Source organism: Dromiciops gliroides, chromosome 6 (assembly GCF_019393635.1).
Source record: "Dromiciops gliroides isolate mDroGli1 chromosome 6, mDroGli1.pri, whole genome shotgun sequence".
NCBI classification, from domain to species: Eukaryota; Metazoa; Chordata; class Mammalia; order Microbiotheria; family Microbiotheriidae; genus Dromiciops; species Dromiciops gliroides.
The window spans coordinates 167,708,400-167,728,384 of NC_057866.1; the positions used below are offsets into that span (position 1 = coordinate 167,708,400).

The 19,985-nt window shown below is 41.6% G+C and overlaps 1 protein-coding gene across 1 annotated transcript in view; it reads right to left on the bottom strand.

Annotated features, from left to right (window-relative positions):
- The window catches only part of TMEM154 (transmembrane protein 154), a 70,818-nt gene extending 63,545 nt beyond the window's left edge, over positions 1–7,273 (bottom strand). The window contains exon 1 of the mRNA XM_043969773.1: positions 7,147–7,273. Within this exon, the coding sequence (XP_043825708.1) occupies positions 7,147–7,225 (79 nt within the window). The 5' untranslated portion in view covers positions 7,226–7,273. The remainder of the gene's footprint in view (positions 1–7,146) is intronic.
- Positions 7,274–19,985: the final 12,712 nt, after the last annotated feature.

Sequence of the window (19,985 nt, forward strand, 5' to 3'; positions counted from 1 at the left end):
AAGTAGCAGAAAAAGATTCAGCTCTATCTCAGATGCAATAAAGCCAGCTAAAAGTCACTGAGAGAGAAACACTGGCTTATAAATCTCTCTTTTTAACCTCATTTGGGTCATAACCCAGTAAAGCCTATGGATCTCTTTTCTGAATAATATTTTTTAAATTCATAAAAGAAAATACACAGAATCACAAAGGATTTGTTATTACAACATATTTTAACAATTCCATGGACTCTAAATTAAGAACACCCTGGTTTAGAGGCTGGTGGCAGCATCCAGGTCCAGAAGGGTCAAATGAACTGAAGTGGGACAGCAAAACTCCAGAGTTTTCAGAATACTCACAAGACCTTTGGTGACCAGGCTCATGTCCCAAAGGGTGATGATTCTGACATTAACCTACAGTTAGAAGACCATCTAAGTAAGCAGAGTGGGTGTCTCTTAAATGTTTCAGAGGATCAAGAAAATAAATCAAGTACTGGCAAATATAAAGGTTTGAGGTTCATTTACAGAGACCAGGACAGTAATCCAAAACAGTCCATATGTCAAAAATAGGTAATGCATGAGTGGCAAAGCCAAGATGGGGGGAGTAAAAGCAGGGGGTTGCCTGAGGTCTCCTAAATTCCCCTCCAAATAACTTTAAAATAATGCTTCGAAATGAATTCTGCAGTGGCAGAACCAACCATTGGATGGAATGAAACAATTCCCCAGCCCAAGACCACTTAGAAGGTTGGCAGAAAGGTCTGTTTCACTAGGGTGAGAGCAAAGTGCAGTCTAATGCAGGCTGCACCCTGGCAAGCCAGAAGCAGGCCATGGGGGTGACTGAATCTATAGTGGCAGTGATGGTGGCTGCTGGAATTCTCAGCCCACAGATATTCAGGGGGTTGGATAATTTGCCAGAAGGAGATTATAGGGGACCCTTTGCTGGCACTGAGTGCAAGACTCTCTTGCATTGCCCATGAGAGATTCCAGGTCTCAGTCCCCAGGAAAGGAGGGGCACTAGCAGAAGTGCAGACCTGGCTTACAATTCCAGGACAGAAAATGTGCTTGTGGTCACTTACAGATCAGCACACAGGCAAGGAAAGCAGTAACCACACATCTCCTTAGATCATACCACCTTGAAAGAATTGAAAACTTACAAACCCCCAGAACTAGCTCTGAAAATAACAGTACAAAAAAACTCTGAAGCTTAGGACAGTTCCTTCTTCTGGGAACAGAGTCTAATTTTAGCATAGAGTTAAAAGAAAAGAAATAGGCAGGAAAATTGAACAAACAACAACTAAAATCCTTGATCATAAAAAGTTAATATAGTGTCAGGTAAGATCAAAACACAAACTCAGCTGAAGACAACAATATAAAAATGGATACCTGCAAAGCCTCAAAGAAAAACACAAATTGGTTTTGGGTCCAAAAAGAACGGGTAGAACTCAAAAAAGATTTTAAAACTCAAATAAGAGGGAGAAATGTAAAATTAGGAAAAGAAATTAGAGTGATGCTAGAAAATCATGAAAGAAGAGTTGACAGCTTGGGAAAGGTGGCACAAAAAATTACTAAATAGGCCAAATGGTAAAACAGGCATAAAAATCTAGTGAAGCGAATACCTTAAAAATGAGAATTGGACAAATGGAAAGAGATGAACAAAAATTCACTGGAGAAAAGAACTTTGTAAAAAGTAGAATTGGCCAAATGGAAAAGGAGTTGCAAAAGCTCACTAAAGAAAATAATTCCTTAATTAGAATTGGGCCAGTGAAAGTTAATGACTCCATGAGATAGCAAGAAACAGTAAAACAAAATCAAAAGGATGATAAAGTAACAAAGTGTTAAATATCTCATGGAAAAACAATTGACCTGGAAAATAGATCCAGGAGAAATATTTTAAGAATCATTGGACTACCTGTAAGCTATGACAAAAAAAAAAAGAGCCTAGACATAATATTACAGAAAATTATCAAGGAAAACTGCATTTACATCCTAGAGGGTAAATTAAAAATTGAAAGAATTCACCAATCACTGCCTGAAAGAGATCCCAAAATTAAAACTCCCAGGAATATTATAGCCAAATTCCAGAGCTCCCAGGTGAAGCTGCCAGAAACAATTCAAATATCATTGAGCCACAGTCAGGATTACATAGGATTTAGCAGCTTCTTCATTAAAGGATCAGAGGGCTTGGAATATGATATTCTGGAAGGCAAAGGAGCTAGGATTACAACCAAGAGTCACCTGCCCAACAAAGCTGAATATAATCCTTGGGGGGGGGGAATGGGCATTCAGTGAAGCAGAGGACTTTTAAGCATCTCTGATGAAAAGACTAGAGAAGAATAAAAAATCTAACTACATGGGACGATGATACTCATAACTCCATTGAATCTTATTATTATTAGGGCAGTTAGTAGGAGTACACATAGGCAGAAGGCATGGGTGTGAGTTGACTATGATGGGATAATACCTAAAAAAATATTAAGGGGTAAGAAATAGGAATGCACTGGGAGAAGGAGGAAGGGAGAGGTAGGATGGGGTAAAATATCCCATATGAAAGAGATATGAAAGAGCTTTGGCAGCGGAGGGAAAGATGGAGGCTGGTGGGCAATGTTTGAACCTACTCTCATCAGAACTGGCTCAGAGGTAATGACACACATTCAGCTGAGTATAGAAATCTGTCTTACAGGAAAGTAGGCAGGGAAGGAGATAAGTGAAGCAGGGGGAATGATAGAAGAGAGGGCAGATTTGGGTAAGCAGGGGTCAGAAGCAAAATACTTTTGAGAAGGGACAATGTGAAAGGAGAGAGAAGAATAAATTAGGGGAAAATTGGCTGGAGGGAAACACAGTAATCATAACTGTGAATGTGAATGGGATGAGCTCACCCATAAAACAGAAGCAAATAGCAGAGTGAATTAAAAACCAAAATCCTACAAAAACTAGGGGAGGGGAGAGTGGGGTGGGATTTTTCATTGTTTCTCTGATAAAGGCCTCATTTTTGAAATACATAGAGAACTGAGTCAAATTTATAAAAATAAGAATCATTCCCTAGCTGATAAATAGTCAGAGGATATGAACAGGCAGTTTTCAGAAGAGGAAATCCAAGTTATCTATGTTCATATGATAAAATGCTCTAAATCATTCATGATCGGAGAAATGCCGATTAAAACAACTCTGAGGTACCACCTCATACCTATCAGAGTGGCTAATATAACAATAAAGGAAAATGACAAATGTTGGAAGGCATGTGAGAAAACTGGGACACTAATGCATTGTTGATGGAGTTGTGAACTGATCCAACCATTCTGGAGAGCAATTTGGAACTATGCCCAAAGGGATATAAAGACTGTGCATATTCTTTGACACAGAAATACACTACTCAGTCTGTACCCCAAAGAGTTGTTTTATAAAAAGGTAAAATAGAGGGCAGCTAGGTGGTACAGTGCATAAAGCACCAGCCCTAGATTCAGGAGGACCTGAGTTCAAGTCCAGCCTCAGACACTTGACACTTACTAGCTGTGTGACCCTGGGCAAATCACTTAACCTTCATTGCCCCGCAAAAAAAAAAAGAGTTAAAAAAATTTTAAAATGAAAAGGGAAAATACCTATATGTACAAAGATATTTGTAGCAGCTCTTTTTTGTGCTGGCAAAGAACTGCCCATCAGTTGGGGAATGGCTAACAAATTATAGTATAGGATTATGATGGAGTATTATTGTGCTCTAAGAAATGACAAGCAGGATGCTTTCAGAAAAACCTGATTACATGAACTGACACAAAGTGAAGTGAGCAGAACCAGGAGAACATTGTACATGGTAACAGCAATATTCTAACAATGATCAACCATGATTGACTTAGCTATTCTCAGAAATCCAAGACAGTTCCAAAGGACTTAATGATGAAAAATGCTATCCACTTCCTGAGAATGAACCGATGGAGTCTGAATGTAGATCAAAGCATACTTTTTTTGCTTTCTTAATTTTTCTTGGGAGGTTTTTTTTGGTCTGTTTTTTTTCTTTCACAATATGACTAATATGGAAATGTTTTGCATGACTGCACATGTATAGCCTATATCAAATTGCTTGCCATCTCAGGGAGGGGGAGGAGAGGAAAAGAGGGAGAGAATTTTGATCTCAGAATAATTTGTAAATGAATGTTAACAATTATTTTTACACATAATTGGAAAAAATAAATAGTAAAAAAAGAATATATGATGCAGGTCATATCCCTCCATAACTTGGGAGATATCAATGTAGCCTGAGGCTGAGAGAAGTTAGGTGAATTGCCCATGGTTACACAGTTAGGAAGCGTCAGAGGTGGGATCTGAACCCAAGACTTCCTGATTCTAAGTATCACACTCCATGAGGCCCAGCATTCTATACTTCCTACTTCTCTGTAAGAAGATCTGATTCAGAAAGGCATCAGTCCTTGGTTCAGGAAGCCAATGAGTAAGAGAAATCTTAGTAGAAGCTTTTGTGTCCAAATACTACTGAGAATATAGAGAAAGACCGTTGTTTGCCCTTCATTCTTGAAGAGGGCCATGACATCAGGGTGGTTATGTCATGATTTGAAGTGAATTGGATTTAAGAGAGGCAGGGCTGTGCAGTCACCAGCCTCACTCTATTCTCCAGAGACATCTGGGTCCAGTGGCAAGATGTACATCAGGATGACTGGAGATGGCCCCAGAAGCAGTGGTAGACCTTGGCCTTTTGGACCCTGGGGACCTCTCTCTAGACCCCATACTAAGCCGTAACCTTGGGCAAGTCACCAGATCCCTTGGGGTATCACTTTCCCCATCTGCAAAATTAAAAAGATAATTTGTAACTTCCCTTCCACAACTCTTTGATTCAAGGAATAAAACGCAGAGATGATTCCCTTAAACTCATTTTACTTACAAGCCTCAACTCCTTACCAAACCTTTATACTCACAGCATTGCTATAGAGGAACCAATGGGATGACTGATCTAAGTTCCACTTCTTCTCCTTCCTTTGACCACCCTCTGGTAGAGTTGCTAATGAGGTGGGACATGCCCCAAAGCATGGCAGCCAATGGAAGGAAGAGACACAGGGATCTCTACAAATGGACTAATAAGTCATCCCCACCTGTCATAATTTAGAATTTTCCATAACAATCCTCAAGGCAGTGCTTCAGGACCCCGGGTATCTAAATAAGACATGTGGTGAGTGGGTCATGGCATGAGCCCAGGGAGAATCAAGACTCTTCCTACCTGTACAAATCAATTCCTCTCACTGTTCCTTCATCTGTAAAATGTGAAATTTGAATGAGGTCAGAGATTTAGAGCTCCAAGGGAACTCAGAGATCATCTCGGCCAACCCCTTTTATTTTACAGGTGGGTAAAATGAGGCCAGAGAAGTTAAGCAATTTATACAAGGTCACACAGCTAGTAACTGGCAGAGCAGAAGGTGAATTCAGATTCTCTGACTCCAGACCCAGCACTCTTTCCCAGCAACAAACTGCCTCATGGGGGCAGCTAGGTGGCACAGTGGATATAGAGTGCTGGCTCTCGAGTCAGGAGGACCTGAGTTCAAATCCAGCCTCAGACATTTGATACTTACTAGCTGTGTGACCCTGGGCAAGTCACTTAACCCCATTGCCTCACCAAAAAAAAGAAACACAAAAAACCCCCAAACCAAAAGAAAACAAAACAAAAAACTGCCTCATTACAGGAGCTCCAGCATACCTTCCAAGTGCAAAATCCTGGGATCCCTACAGGATAAAACCACTTCTTTCCACACATAGACTGCTCTGGGTCAGATGATGGCAATATTCACAGTCAGTAACCAGGAAGAGATTTGTTTTTATTTACCCAAGGGCAGGTGCAGCAAATACAGTCTGCAGGGAAGGCAATTGTGATCAATCCTGCTTCCCATGGTAACCGTCAAGAGCACAATCAATTGCTGCTCCTTGAATGGAATGTTGAAATGTGATCATCAGGCCTTCCTAAAACCTTTTAGCCACAAAGAGCTTTTTTTGTTTGTTTGTTTTTTACAAACATTCATAAATAGTAGATGGAAACTTTTAGGGACCACACATATATACATAATGCACAAATACATCCATATATGTATATATTATATATCTATTTGTGTGTGAGAGAAACAGAGACACAGAGAGAGACAGACAGAGAAAAAGACAGAGACAGAGACACAGAGAGACTGAGATAGAGTGAGAAAGTGAGAGAGAGAATGCACAGGGGGAGAGAGACAGAGAGAAAGGTAGAGAGTGAGAGAGAGACTGCAGAGAGGAAGAGAGAAAGAGAAAGAATGCAGGGGGGAGAGAGAGAGAGAGAGAGAGAGAGAGAGAGAGAGAGAGAGAGAGAGAGAATTCAGAGGGAGAGAGAGAATGCAAAGGGAGAGACAGAGACAGAGAATACAGGAGAGAGAGACACAGAGAGACAGAGAGAGAGAAAATGCTAGCCTAAATTATCCATGTATTGTAACTTTTGTGAGAAACTCTTCGATGTAAATACAATTCCTACCACTATTAAAAAATAAAAACCAATCCAACAAATATTCATTAAGGGTGTGTGTGTGCGTGTGTGTGTGCGTGCAATTGGGCCCCTCTCAAAAGTTCCAAGGCTAGCAAATACAAAGCATCTTCCTTTAGTGCGATCCCATCCCCTCTTCCCACATAAATCACCTCCCCCCCACCATAAGTCAACACAAGCTCCAGTCTTTTCCTTGGTTCACTTCGCAGACAGCATCTTCCAAACCACATCTTTTCCACTGTGGGGTCTCACCCCACTTCACTCTAAACTCCAGCTTGCTCCCGGTCTGTTTCAGCCTGCTGCCCCACTCCCTTCCCCGAGTTTCACCAGGGTTTACGGGCTTCCTAATGTGCCCATTAAGTCTGGGTAAATTATAGGGGCCCGGCCATTTCAGGGGTAGAAAGTGTGCCAGGAGGGTCAGCTACCCTTGCCAGGGAAGAACACGATCAGACGGCAGAAGGCAGCGGAGGAGGAAGAGGCTGCCCCCAAGACAAGGCGGCTCGAGTCCGCCCTAGCCTCCTCCCTCCGGTGTCCACCGAGAGGAGAGGCTCAGGTTGGCGCTAGGTGTTGTCCGCCCTCCCTCCCGCCCTCCCCAGTTCTGCAGCCTCAGGCGCCCGGCTTGCCCGCCTCGCCTGGCAAACGCCGGCACTCACGGGCACTGGGGAACTTACCCCAGTGCTTTCCAAGAAGCAGGGAGAAGATGAGCAGGAAGCCGGGAGTCCTCAAGTTACTTCGGCCCCTCTCAGGCATGATGCTGCGCGGGGCTCCAACCTCACCGGAGCCTGAACGTTTCCTGTTTCCTGCTGCTTTTTGTCAGTGCTCACTTTCTGAAGGAGATGTGTTTGAGGGTTTTTAGGAAGTGATGTAATTCTGTAGGAGCCTGTCAGACCAGCAAAGGATTGCAAAATACAGACTTGCCATCCACGCAGCAGGGACTGGGGCAGCCTAGCTCTCCCCTACACTCTACACTTCTCCTTGGGCTTTAGGGTCAGAGTGACAGAGGGTAGGCCCGAGCACCCTAAACCGAGCCCTTGCTACCTTCTTGACCTCAACCATCCCCAGGGCTGTTGGCCTAGGATTCCTGCACCCACCCTTCACCAAAGGCATAGGCAACATCTTGAACCAACAAAGTTAAGCATTTGCAACGTTGCTTATCTCCGGTGAAGCGAGTTGCTGTTCAGTCGTTTTAGTGGTGTCTGATGTTTTGTGACCTTATTTGAGGGGTTTTCTTGGCAGAGGTACTGAAAAGGTTTTCCATTTCTTTCTCCAGCTCATTTTACAGTTAAGGAAACTGAGGCAAACAGGGTGAAGTAACTTGCCCAGGGTCATACAGCTAGTAAGTGTCTGAGGTCAGATTGGAACTCAGGAAGTTGAGTATCCTTGACTCCAGGCCCTTTACTCTATCCACTACATTAGCCTGTGTGACCTTGGACAAGTCAACTAACAGCCCTCAGCCTCAGTTTCTCCATCTGTAAAATGAAGAGATTGGACTAGACAGACTCTAAAGTCCCTCCCAGTTCTGTATAATCTTATGAGGATCATGTAAGTTGGTGACTCTTGGGTACCTCTCAAGAGAGTATATCACACAGGAGATCCTAGTGACTTACACTGACATTTTTTTTCCCTGAGAGGAAAACAATACCTCAAAAATCCATTGGGGAGGGGGCAGCTGGGTGGCACAGTGGATAAAGCACTGGCTCTGAATTCAGGAGGACCTGAGTTCAAATCTGACTTCAGACACTTGACACTTACTAGCTGTGTGACCCAGGGCAAGTCATTTAACCCTCATTGTCTCACAAAAACCCCCCAAAACAAAAAATCCATTGGGACGATGGGGAGAAAGGAAGGGGAGGAATTCAGAGTTCTGCTTTCTTCCATTCTAGCTGAGAGTGTATTTCTCAAACCCTGTCAACCCTCAAATGGGACTGGCTTGTAAACCCTAGTCAATTTATCCTATGGGGCGAGGGTTGTCCCCCATATGTAGCATGGGTATGTCATTGTGTGGCTCAAAGGGAGGTAGAAGAGACTTCTCTAGCCCCTTCTCCCTCACTCTTCTCCAAAGGAGACTTTGCAGACTTTAATAGGAATTAAGTAGTAAATGTGGGGGGACAGCTAGCTGGCACAGTAGAGTATCCAGTCTGAAGTCAGGAACACTCATCTTCCTGAGTCCAAATCTGGCCTCAAACACTTAGTAGCTGCTTGAGCCTGGGCAAGTCATTTAATCCTGCTTGCCTTGATTTCTTCATCTGTAAAATGGGCTAGGAAAGGAATTAGCAAACCATTCCAGCATCTCTCCTAAGAAAATCCCAAATGGGGTCATGAAGAGTCAGACCTGGCTGGAAAATTACTTGAACAAAGTAAAATGAGGTCAGAGGCTGGCCTTTCTGCTCTCTGAATAGAATTATATCTATCTGATGCCTTATATATTATCAATCTAGAGGATGTGAGTTTCAAGTTCAAGCTAATTTCTGATCACTGTTTCATTAGTTTAGGGGGAAGGAGGAAGATTTCTATCCAAGGCTTGACCCTTTCCCACCAAATACCAGTTCCACAATGAACACAAATATCAAAGAAACCAATTTATCCAATTCAATAGCAAAACAGAAACCAGTAAAAGAATGTACAGGAGAATATATACCAGACAATACAGTCCTCCCATTGGGAGCAAAGCGAATTTCCCAAAGGTCTCTAGTGAAGCAAGCTGGGGATAAGGACAGATGTGAGGGAGGCTGTGAGCTCTTCACATCTTGGCTTCTTCCTAGAGTTTCTTCCTTCAGCAACCCAAGTGTCGTTGGCATCCTCCACCTTCTCTCTCAAAGCTGGAAGATAGAAGCCCCCAAAAGGACTCAAAGAATATATGGAAGGGACTCACCAACTCTGCCCTGCCCACACACAGGTGAGGGGCATCGATCTCTACCAATAAGGAAAGAGTCCCATAGTAATGGGCTTTGAGATAGGAGTTATATTCCATAGGAACCTATTTGGGTTTGGGGCAGGAGGTAGAAGCAAGGGATGGGAAAATGAAAGTACAGTGTTCAGTGTCTTCATTCTTCCTAAAGATCCTTCAGTTTTAAGATCTATCAATGCATTTGCTTACAAACGATTATTGTGAAAGACAGGTAGACAGAGAAAGAAGAAAAAGACTGACTGGAATTCACATGTACCATCTTAACCCTCAATCCTTTTTACTTTACATTCCAACTACAAATCTGTCAACGTGACTGACTTAGTCTTCCCCATAAATAACATTTTCCCTCCAGCTGTGTTCTCCCTCCTACCCACCTCTTAGAATTCCGACCTTCCCCCAAAGTTCAGCTCAGGTGTCACCTTTTATAAGGAGTCCTCCCTGATTTCTCAGTCCTGGCTCTCCAAACTCCCCCAACCTCCACCTGAAATTACTTCACATTTATTTTGTATTGAATTTCTTATGTATACATTGGTTCCCTCTCCTCCTAACCCCGCTCCCAAGAATATAAACTACCCAAGGGCAAGTAAATTTTCTTTGTATCCCAGCCCTTAACACAATGCCCAGCAAATAGTAGGTGATGAATAAAGGTTCATTAAATTCATTCTAGATTATATGTTGATAACCAACATTTTCCAGACTTCTCCTTGGTGTAGATCAGAGCCTGGTCTGTTATTCTTCTGTCCTAGTCACATCTAGTCATTTTTCTTAGCTCACTACTGCATTAGTCACTGTTTATCATAAAGCTCATCCCCAAGAAACAGGTTGGTGAGTCACGGAATGAACAGTTTGTTAATGGGTTTACAACATGCATGTTAATGTTTTGATCTGACAGTCAAATCCAACACTGTTCCCTGATAAAATACTCATTGGCATCATGTGGCAGTTTTTAAAAAACAGCAAAAAGAAATGGACAAGAAATAACAGAATGGCCATTTGGAAAAAAAGATATCTAATGCAAGAACTATCCGGCAAGCCCTCCCCAAGCAGAGGGCTTACAGACATATTAGACCTCTTGCTCAAACACCCATCAGCCTTGTATTTATTTTCCAATTATTCCTATCCTTTTCTACATTTCCACAATGGAGAACTTTTTATGCAAGGGAAAAAGCCAAACATCTTATGATCTTTCTGTATTTTTCCAAATAAATGAGCACTATGTTCCCACTTTCTCAAATGGAAAAACCAAGTTTCACACCCCCTCTGCCCTCAGTGAAGTTTCTTACCCAGAAGGCTAGAACATGGATTTGGGATTCCTTCTGTTTCTCCATTATCGGCACAGCTGGGCACTAGGCAGACAATTCCAACCATGAGCCATGGGTAGTGTGTATGATGACCGCTGGTATCAAATGCTTCAGGACACAGCAACAATAAATCAATTAGAACTCTACAAAATGAACTGAGTCAGCTGGGAAATCCTACGCAGCAAAGTCATTTTCTTTTGACCCCCCCCCCCAGTCTTCTCCCCCCCCCCATCCCATGCACTGGAAGGCCCTTAGTGTGATTAAGCTTATCTTAAAGTGAAGAAAATGACTACTATTGATCAGAAAATTATAGCACCTCTGTGATCTCTCAGCTGCAGCGAAACTCACAGGGAGACTGAGCTTTAGGTGAAGTGCTGTTCTGGGCTGTTTGTTCCACTTTCCCTAGCCATTAATTTCATGAAATGACCCCCTGTTCTCAGATTCAATCCTGATCTGCTCATGGGAAGAAGTCAGGGCCTCCTCCAAAACCCCAGAGAATGAGAAAGCCCTCAGGATTAATGGCATTCTGGTCACAAAGTTTCAAGCTGCCTACCCAGGCTTTCTCACAACAGGAAGAATGCTTAGGAAATGTGGGGAGCTTTTGAAGAGGCTATTTTCATCTTCAAGAAGAAAGTCCAATAAGGAATGATCATGACTGTTCTCAAAATGATGGGTGGCAATGCCCAGGCTGCAATCCTGTGAGTGTGTAAATCCTCTCCACTCTTTTTCTAAAAAACAAAAACAAAAAACCCCACAGTGGTTTGGGCCAAAGCAAGGGAGGCCCTCTGAAGAGAATAGCTGCAGACATCAAAAGAGACACTCCCCATAAAGGCCCTATTCTCTGGCTTTGCTGCTTCTTCCTATTGCCTAAATGATACTGCTACTGTGTCAGGATCAGCTAGACAAGTGTCAGGGGTTCCAAGTGGTGGAAGTCTCAGAATAAATCATACATTTGTGGACATGTACACTGGAATTGGAGGCAGCTAGGTGGTACAATGGATAAAGCACCAGGCCTAGAGTCAGAAAGAGCTGAGTTCAAATTTGGCCTCAGACACTTATTAGCTGTGTGACCCTGGTCAAGTCACTTAACCCTTATTTGCTTCAGTTCCTCATCAGTAAAATGGGGACACACTGGAGAAGGAAATGGCAAATCGCTACAGTATCCTTGCCAAGAAAATCCCATGGGACAAGTCCATGGGGTCGCAAAGAGTTGGATGTAATAGAACCATAGCCACAACAGAATTTGCTTTGCTTAACTAACTCTATATGTTATAAGAGGTTTCTTTTTCTTTTCTTTTTGTCTTTTCCAGAGGGAGAGGGAGGAGGAAGATGAATAAATCCTCATTCACTGAAAAAAAAAACAGATAAAAATTGCACTTAAATGATAAAAATCTAAAAGTGAGGGGAGAGAGAAATGCATAAAAAGGAAACTGAGCTATCTGCTTTTCTCCTCCTCCTAAGACACCATTAACCTCAGGGAGGAGATGGTGTCTTTATGTAGTCTGTGCTATATATGTCTGTGGTTACTTAATTTTGCCATACTTTTCCTAAGTAATTTTTTTTGTTTTTGTTTTTTGTTTTCTTTCTTTTTTTTTAAGGGCAATGAGGGTTAAGTGACTTGCCCAGGGTCGCACAGCTAGTGTCAAGTGTCTGAGGCCAGATTTGAACTCAGGTCTTCCTGAATCCAGGGCAGAGGTTTTATCCACTGCACCACCTAGCTACCCCCTCCTAATTAACTTTTGTTTTGCGATGAATAAATAGTGTCATGGGCTGAGGGTTACATTGCCTCAAGGTCACAAAGGGTTAAAGATGTGGCCAAAGCAATGGCAACCTATGGCAGAATAGAACAGTAATGGGAAACCAAGTAATTGGGCGAGTGCCTGTTCCAAGTGACCAAAGCCATGTTCCAGGAAGTCTAAAAACCACATCAGAGACTAGGACGGAAGGATGAATACATCAGCGTTCTCCCAGCCCTGTGATCCATGACAGCCAGGGACAGCAGGGAAAGCATTCTGATAGCTTCTAAACTGCTTTTGCTGCCTTTTAAGATGGAAACATTTAGGCCTTTCTCCTTAGCTCCACCCTGCTTAGCCAGCAATCTCATAATTTGTAAAATGAGCATTTTGGACGAAATGGTCTTTGAGGAACTCCCATCTTTTGAACTATGATCTCATGATTTCTGATTGAGTCTGAGATGTCTCTGGGACATTTGGGTGTAGCCATAGCTACCATAGGCAGTGTCTGATGTGGGAGTAAAGTTGAAGAGAGAGACTAGGCCTGGATGTGTAAATCTGGGACTCATCTTCAGAGAGGTGACCATCTAATTTATGGAAGCTGATTGAGAGAGAGGAAGAGAGAAAGAGAGACAGAGACAAAGACAGAAAGGGAAGGAGAGAGGGAGAGAGAGGAGAGTGGGGGAGACAGACGCAGGGGGTTAAGTGAGTTGCTCAGGGTCACACAGCTAGTAAGTGTCAAGTGTCTGAAGGCGGATTTGAACTCAGGTACTCCTGAATCCAGGGTTGGTGCTTTATCCCACTGTGCACTAGCCACCCCCTTGTATTGGAATTTTTTTCAGTTTTCTTGTCTTTTGAGATAAGTTTGGACTTTCTTGTAAAATTCAAGCAATTTTTCTTCTTTTTAGTCTTTGCAAAAATAGTCATTCTGGGGGCAGCTAGGTAGCACAGTGGATAAAGCACCAGCCCTGGATTCAGGAGAACCTGAGTTCAAATCCGGCCTCAGACACTGACACTTACTAGCTGTGTGACCCCTGTGCAAGTCACTTAACCCTTATGCCCTGCAAAAAATGGGACATTTTTGAGTGAGATTATGAGGAGTCTAGCTTTTGCCAATAACACAAAAGTAGGAGGAATGAATATCATGGTGAGTGATAGAAGCTGAATCTAAAGGGTCCCCACAGGTTAGAATTTGGGACCTAAATCTTGCAAGATAAATAAGGTCAAAGGAAATGGTTACACTTGGGTTTAAAAATAACTTATCAAGTAAAAAAAAGGAACAGCCTGATGGCAGTTCATTTGAGAAATGTCCCTGGATTTTAAGAGGCTGAAAATCCAGTATATATCTATTGTCTGATATGGCAACCAAGAATGTTCATGTGATCTTGGCTACATTAAGAGAGACATAGAATCTAGGACTAGAGAAATTGTAGCCAATGATGATGATGATGGCAATGATGACAATAACAGCAACAACAATAACAATAACAATATTTACAGAGCACCTACTATGTACCAGGGACTTTGCTAAGCCCTTTACAGATATTATCTCATTTGCTCCTCACACCTGGGAGGTAGGTGCTATTACAATCCAGGCGGAGCTAACAATTTAGCCCCTGTAAGGCTCTGTCCTCATCTATAAAAGGGGGAATGATAATTCTGTCTTGTCTTGGCAGTCGAAAATAATCTCCAGTTTTTCTGACCTAATCTTTCTTCAACAGACTATTCTGTAGTCATATCATATTCCTTCCCAGTAACGGTTCCCTTCTTGTCCCTTCCCTGCTCCCTTATATCTGGAAACTTCTACATATGGAACATTCTAAGCTAGAAACTTATTTTCCAACTGATTGGAGGCTCCCTGCCCATGACCTCAAAGGTAGGAAACTAATCAGATCCACCTGAGCAAAGCCCTATAAAAATCCAGGAGCAGCTGTGAGCTGTAAGCTCCATCCTGTTGATGGACTTGCTTCATCTACCCTAAAGCATAGAGCTTTATGACAGATCCTCATAACCTCCATCCCAAACCATCAGGACCTTTTTCTTTCTTCCCTGCCCTGAAGGCCATTTAGTCTAAGGCTCCTGGCCAATATCCCTAATAATATTGCTTCCTTGTCCCTTCTCAGTCCTGATTTACTTTAAAGATATTAGTTCCAAACCCTTTTCTGAGAGTTCAAGGGCTCCCCTAATTTGGAAGTATCACTCCTGGCTCCACTTTGAAAGGTTTATTGGATAGTCCCAATCTCCTTTCCTTGTTGTCCCTCTCTCTCACTTCCTTGAGTGTCTCCACTTAAATTAATATAGTCTTCACTTTCCTCAAAAAAATGCTGAATGAATGGGCCCCGTTGCTTTCAACATTGGTTAGCCATTCCAAGAAAGTCATCCTTAGTCCCAGCAACAGGCTGTGATATTTGTCTAATTCTATAGGGTTTTTCTAAGGCCTTTTCTTTTTCTTTCTTTCTTATTTTTGTGTTTTTTTGTTTTGTTTTTTTTTTTTTTTGTGGTGAGGCAATTGGGTTAAGTGACTTGCCCAGGGTCACCAGATAGTAAGTGTTTAAGCATCTGAGGCCGGATTTGAACTCAGGTACTCCTGACTCCGGGGCAGTACTCTATCTACTGCACCACCTAGCTGCCCCCACTAAGGCCTTTTCAAACTGGACATCCTGGAGATATCTCAAATCCAACATTTTCAAAACAGAACTCATTGTCTTCCCTTTTCCCCCAACCTACTCCTATTCCAAGTGTCCTTATTCTTCCAGTTTAGTGACCTCAGAATTATCCCCAGATTCTTCTCATTCTCTTTTCAACTCCACATAGACAATCAGTTGACAACTCTTGTTCATGCAACCTCAGAACATTTCTCATATAGTCTATAAAATGGAATTGTCTCCCCTGTTGGCATCTAAAGTCCTTGAGAGTAGGGATTGTTCCATTCTTTTATATTGTATTCTCAGTAAAAACTAAACTTTTTTATTTAAAGCTTCGAATTCCAAATTCTATCTCTCCCTCCCTTCTTTTCTCCCCATCCCCCTCCCTGAGGCAGTAAGCAATCAGATATAGGTTATACATGTGTAATTATGTAAAACATACCATATTAGTCATTTTGTATAAAAAACTTGAATAAGATAATCCCAAAGAACTAATGATGAAGCACATTATCTACCTCCAAAGAAAGAACTGATATTGATTGAACACAGACAGAAGCATGCTATTTTTCACTTTCTTTCATTTTTTCTTTTATCAAGTTTTCTTGTACAAAATTACTACTATGGTAAAGTTTTACATAATTGCATATGTATAACCTACATTGATTGCTTACTTACCTCAGGGAAGGGAGGGAGAGAAGGAGAGATAAAAGTTGAACTCAAAAATTTAAACAAAGGAGTATTTACTGAGAAAAAATAAAGGGTACTAGGGGAAAAAAGAAAACTTAATAAAAGAAAACAATTAAAGAAAGTGAAAAATAGCATGCTTCAGTCTGCATTCAATCAATAATAGTTCTTTCTCTGGAGGTGGATAGTATGCTTCAGCATTAGTCCCTTGGGATTGTCTTGGATCATTGTATTGCTGAGAATAGTTAAGTCATTCACAGTTCTTCATCAAACTGTGTCTGTGTTGTCACTGTACACTATGTTCTGGTTCTACTCACTTCACTATACATCAGTTCATACAAGTCTTTCAGTCCTTTCTGAAATCATCCTGCTTGTCATTCTTTTTTTTATAATAAACTTTTTTATTTATAGTTTTTGTTTCCAGTTTTATCACTCTTTCCCTCCCTCCCCTCCCCCTGAGGCAGCAAACAATCACATATGGGTTACACATGGATGATTATGTAAAACATTACAATATTTGTCATTTTGTACAAGAAAACTTGATTAAGAGAAAAAATGAAAGAAAGTGAAAAATAGCATGCTTTAGTCTGTTCCATCAATATCAGTTCTTTCTTTGAAGGTGGATAGTATGTTTCATTAATAGTCCTTTGGGATTGTCTTAGATCATTGTATTGTTGAGAATAGTCAAGTCATTCACAGTTCTTCATCAAATAATATTGCTGTCTCTGTGTACAATGTTCTCTTGGTTCTGCTCATTTCACTATATATCAGTTCATGTAAGTCTTTCCAGGCATTTCTGAAGTCATCCTGCTTGTCATTTCTCATATCACAATAATATTCCATCACCATCATATATCAGTTTGTCTAGCCATTCCCCAATTGATGGGCTTTCCTTTAATTTCCAATTCTTAGCCACTACAAAAAGAGCTGCCATAAATATTTTTGTACAAATAGGTCTTTTTCTCTTTTGGGGGAATCTTTGGGATATATACCTAGCAGTGATATTGCTGGATTAAAGGGTATGCACAGTTTTATAGCCTTTTGGACATAGGTACAAATTACTGTCCAGAGGGGTTGGATCAGTTCATAACTCCACCAACAGTGGATTAGTGTCCCAGTTTTCCCACATTCCCTCCAATATTCAATATTTTCCTTTTTTGTTATATTTTCCACTCTGATAGGTGTGAAGTGATACCTCAGAGTTGTTTTAATTTTCATTTCTCTGATCAATAGTGATGTAGAGCATTTTTCATATGACTACAAGATAGCTTTGATTTTTTTTGTCTGAAAACATATTTGCAGTATTTTGTGCACCGTGCAAATACTGCAAATATGTTTATAGAGAGTAGGGAAGCAGCCAGTAGACAGGGAAAGAATGAAGGTAAGTAAGAGAGTGGGGATGATAGACAGGAGACAAGTTTCCAGAGAAGACAGGATGGAAGGGGCTCCCTTTGAGTGTAGAAGGGTCACTTCTTCATGTGAGACAGGGGTGAAGGAGAAGACAGGGAGGGAAGGCATCTAAATAATATGAATGAGGAGGAAGAAGAGTGAGTTCTAGGTGAATAACCTTATTTTCCAGTGAAATATGAGGCGAGGCTCACATCTGAGAAGGTGAAGGGAAGGTTAGCTATGAGAGGTTTGAGGAGGGAAAAGAGGTTTGAGGAAGTTGCAGTGATAGGTAAGATCATGAGTCAATTAGAGAGATGTGAAAGCATTACCTTGCTACAGTGAAGTCCAGTTGAGAGTATAAATTTGGAGTGGATCCAATCAGCACGGTTTCATGATTTCCAGCTTCATTCAGCAGCATCTGTGTAGGAATGATGGCAATGAATAATGGGAGTCATCCAAGGCTGAAGCTTGACAGGACAAGATGAGTGATAGGAAAAGGGGATAAGGGATTCAAGAAGATAATGTGGAATTAATCTGGTCACTAAGGGATCACAACGAGTAAGGAAGGGGAATATAGCTAGTACAGGGCTGATGGCCTAAGAAAGAATCAAGGGATTCCTCTGACTATGAAAAAGGGGTTAAGATGGCAAGGGAAAGAAAAAAATTGCAGTTGCATAAAGGAAACATTCTAGAAAACACAATAAAAGGAATGGGTAGCTTTAGAATGGGATGTGTCAAGATGGGGATGTGATGGGTAAAGAGGGATGGGAATAAGGAGATGGGCAATCAGAGATAGAGTAATGACAGCTGGATCACTGGAATGGGGAGGGTATGACCAGGTGGGACTGAAGAATTAGTTCTTATCCCTATCAGCAACCCTAGAGATATGCCTTCAGGATGACCTCTGAGAGTGTTAAGCAGCCCAGGTAAGGGGACCAGTGTGGGATGCAGGGTGGGAGGGGGGGCATTTTTCTCCTTCCCTTGAGTCAGGCCAAGCCTAGGCCAGGCCAGGAGACCAGGGGAGAGAGAGCACCAATGGAGTGACATTTCTCTCCTGACAGACAGGCAGACCAAAGCAGGCTGTGAGATTGGAGAAGAGAGCAGAATTGAATGGAGTCTCCCTCCATTCCCCTGAATCAGTTAGGAAGAAGTCAGGTGTAGGGACTGGCAGACAATGGAATGCTTGTTGATGTGTCATTTGAAAATATATGTGGGTGCCTATCCCTGTCCTGTTTTAGGGAACTTAGCTGGGGTTTCTAATATATTGTTATTTAGAAATTAGAGGCTATAGCACAAGTCTTTGGCATTAAGCATTTATTAAAGCATATTAAATGTTAGTAAAGAGAGAGAGCACATTGCTCAGAATTTGAGTTCAGAAGTCCTAGATACCTAGATAGAAAAGACAGAGAGGGGACACTGTGTGACTGCCTCCTCCAGCATCCCAGGCCCAGCATAAAATCCCAGGATGGGGAGAGGCACAAGGAGAAGAGCAGGGGAGAGAAGAGAGCACAAAAGAGAGAGCAACCCCCCTCTCCTCAAGGATCTTTATCCTCTTTCAGGTAGAGGTGAGTCACTGTACATTGATCCAAGCTAATTGGCCAGTCCATTGAGTGATATGACTCGGGGTCGCCTAGGTGAGTTAACTTCCTTTAGGTAGTCAGGAAGATCAATCTACATTTCTTTTGCAATTCTACTGACTCAGCTGGCCTTAAAAGAGGTCAGGCAAGGCTCCCTGGTTAGGCCCTCAAGTCGGGGGGCCTCTGGGCCCCCCCAAACCCATTATTTTCTCACATTGATTGATTGATCCCTTGGCTGGTAGAAGGAGAAGGCTATCCAAGGAAGACTTGTATGAACTGATGCAGAGTGAAGTGAGCAGAAACAGGAGAACAGTTTATAAAGTGAGTGCAATATTGTAAAGGGAAAAAACCATGAAAAACTAACTGATCAGTACAGTGACCAATCACACTGATAATGAGATATGCTTCCCACCTCTTGGCAGGATAGACTAGAAGTGTAGAATAAGACCTATATTTCTTTCTTTCCTTTTTGCTGCTGTGGGGCAATGGGGGTTAAGTGACTTACCCAGGGTCACACAGCTAGTAAGTGTAAAGTGTCTGAGGTCAGATTTGAACTCAGGTACTCCTGAATCCAGGGCTGGTGCTTTATCCACTGTGCCTCAAGACCTATATTTCTAAACATGGCCCCTGTATAGATTTATTTTTCTTGACATGCTTATTGTTCCAAGGAAGGTGGTGGTGCTTTTCTTAAAGGTAGAGAGAATTATGGGGGAGATAGAAGGATAGTGATACAAAAAAAGAAAAAGAAAGAAAAGTTTCAATGAAACTTCATTTTAAATGTATAGAAGGCATAAATTCAGAAAGGGACAAAGAAACAAGGCAGTATTGAAATTACTACATTAAATATATACTTAAAAAACCAAGCTCTTGATAATAGGTCACAAATATAAAAGTTCTTTTATGTATAATTCCCTTTCTCTTTTTTTCTTTGTATATGAAAATGTTCATGTTCATCGATATTTGTCAAGTTCATGATAGTAAAATAATAAACAAACAAAAAAATTGATGCAGGAAACCTCCAATGAGGGAGGAGTTTCTCTTTGGAGATGGTTCTTTGGCCACCTTTCATCACTTATCCACAATCAAACAAGAATATTTTTAGAATTTGAGTAAAATCCTATTTGGTCATTCCACTTTGGGGAAGAAATGTTGTTGTTGTTCATCTTTCATTTTCAAAGAAGACCAATGACAGCACAGGTGATATCTTGACTTGCAAGTGAAATGGATTCAAGTGAGGCAGAGTTGTATAAAGTCATCAGCTTCACTCTCTCTT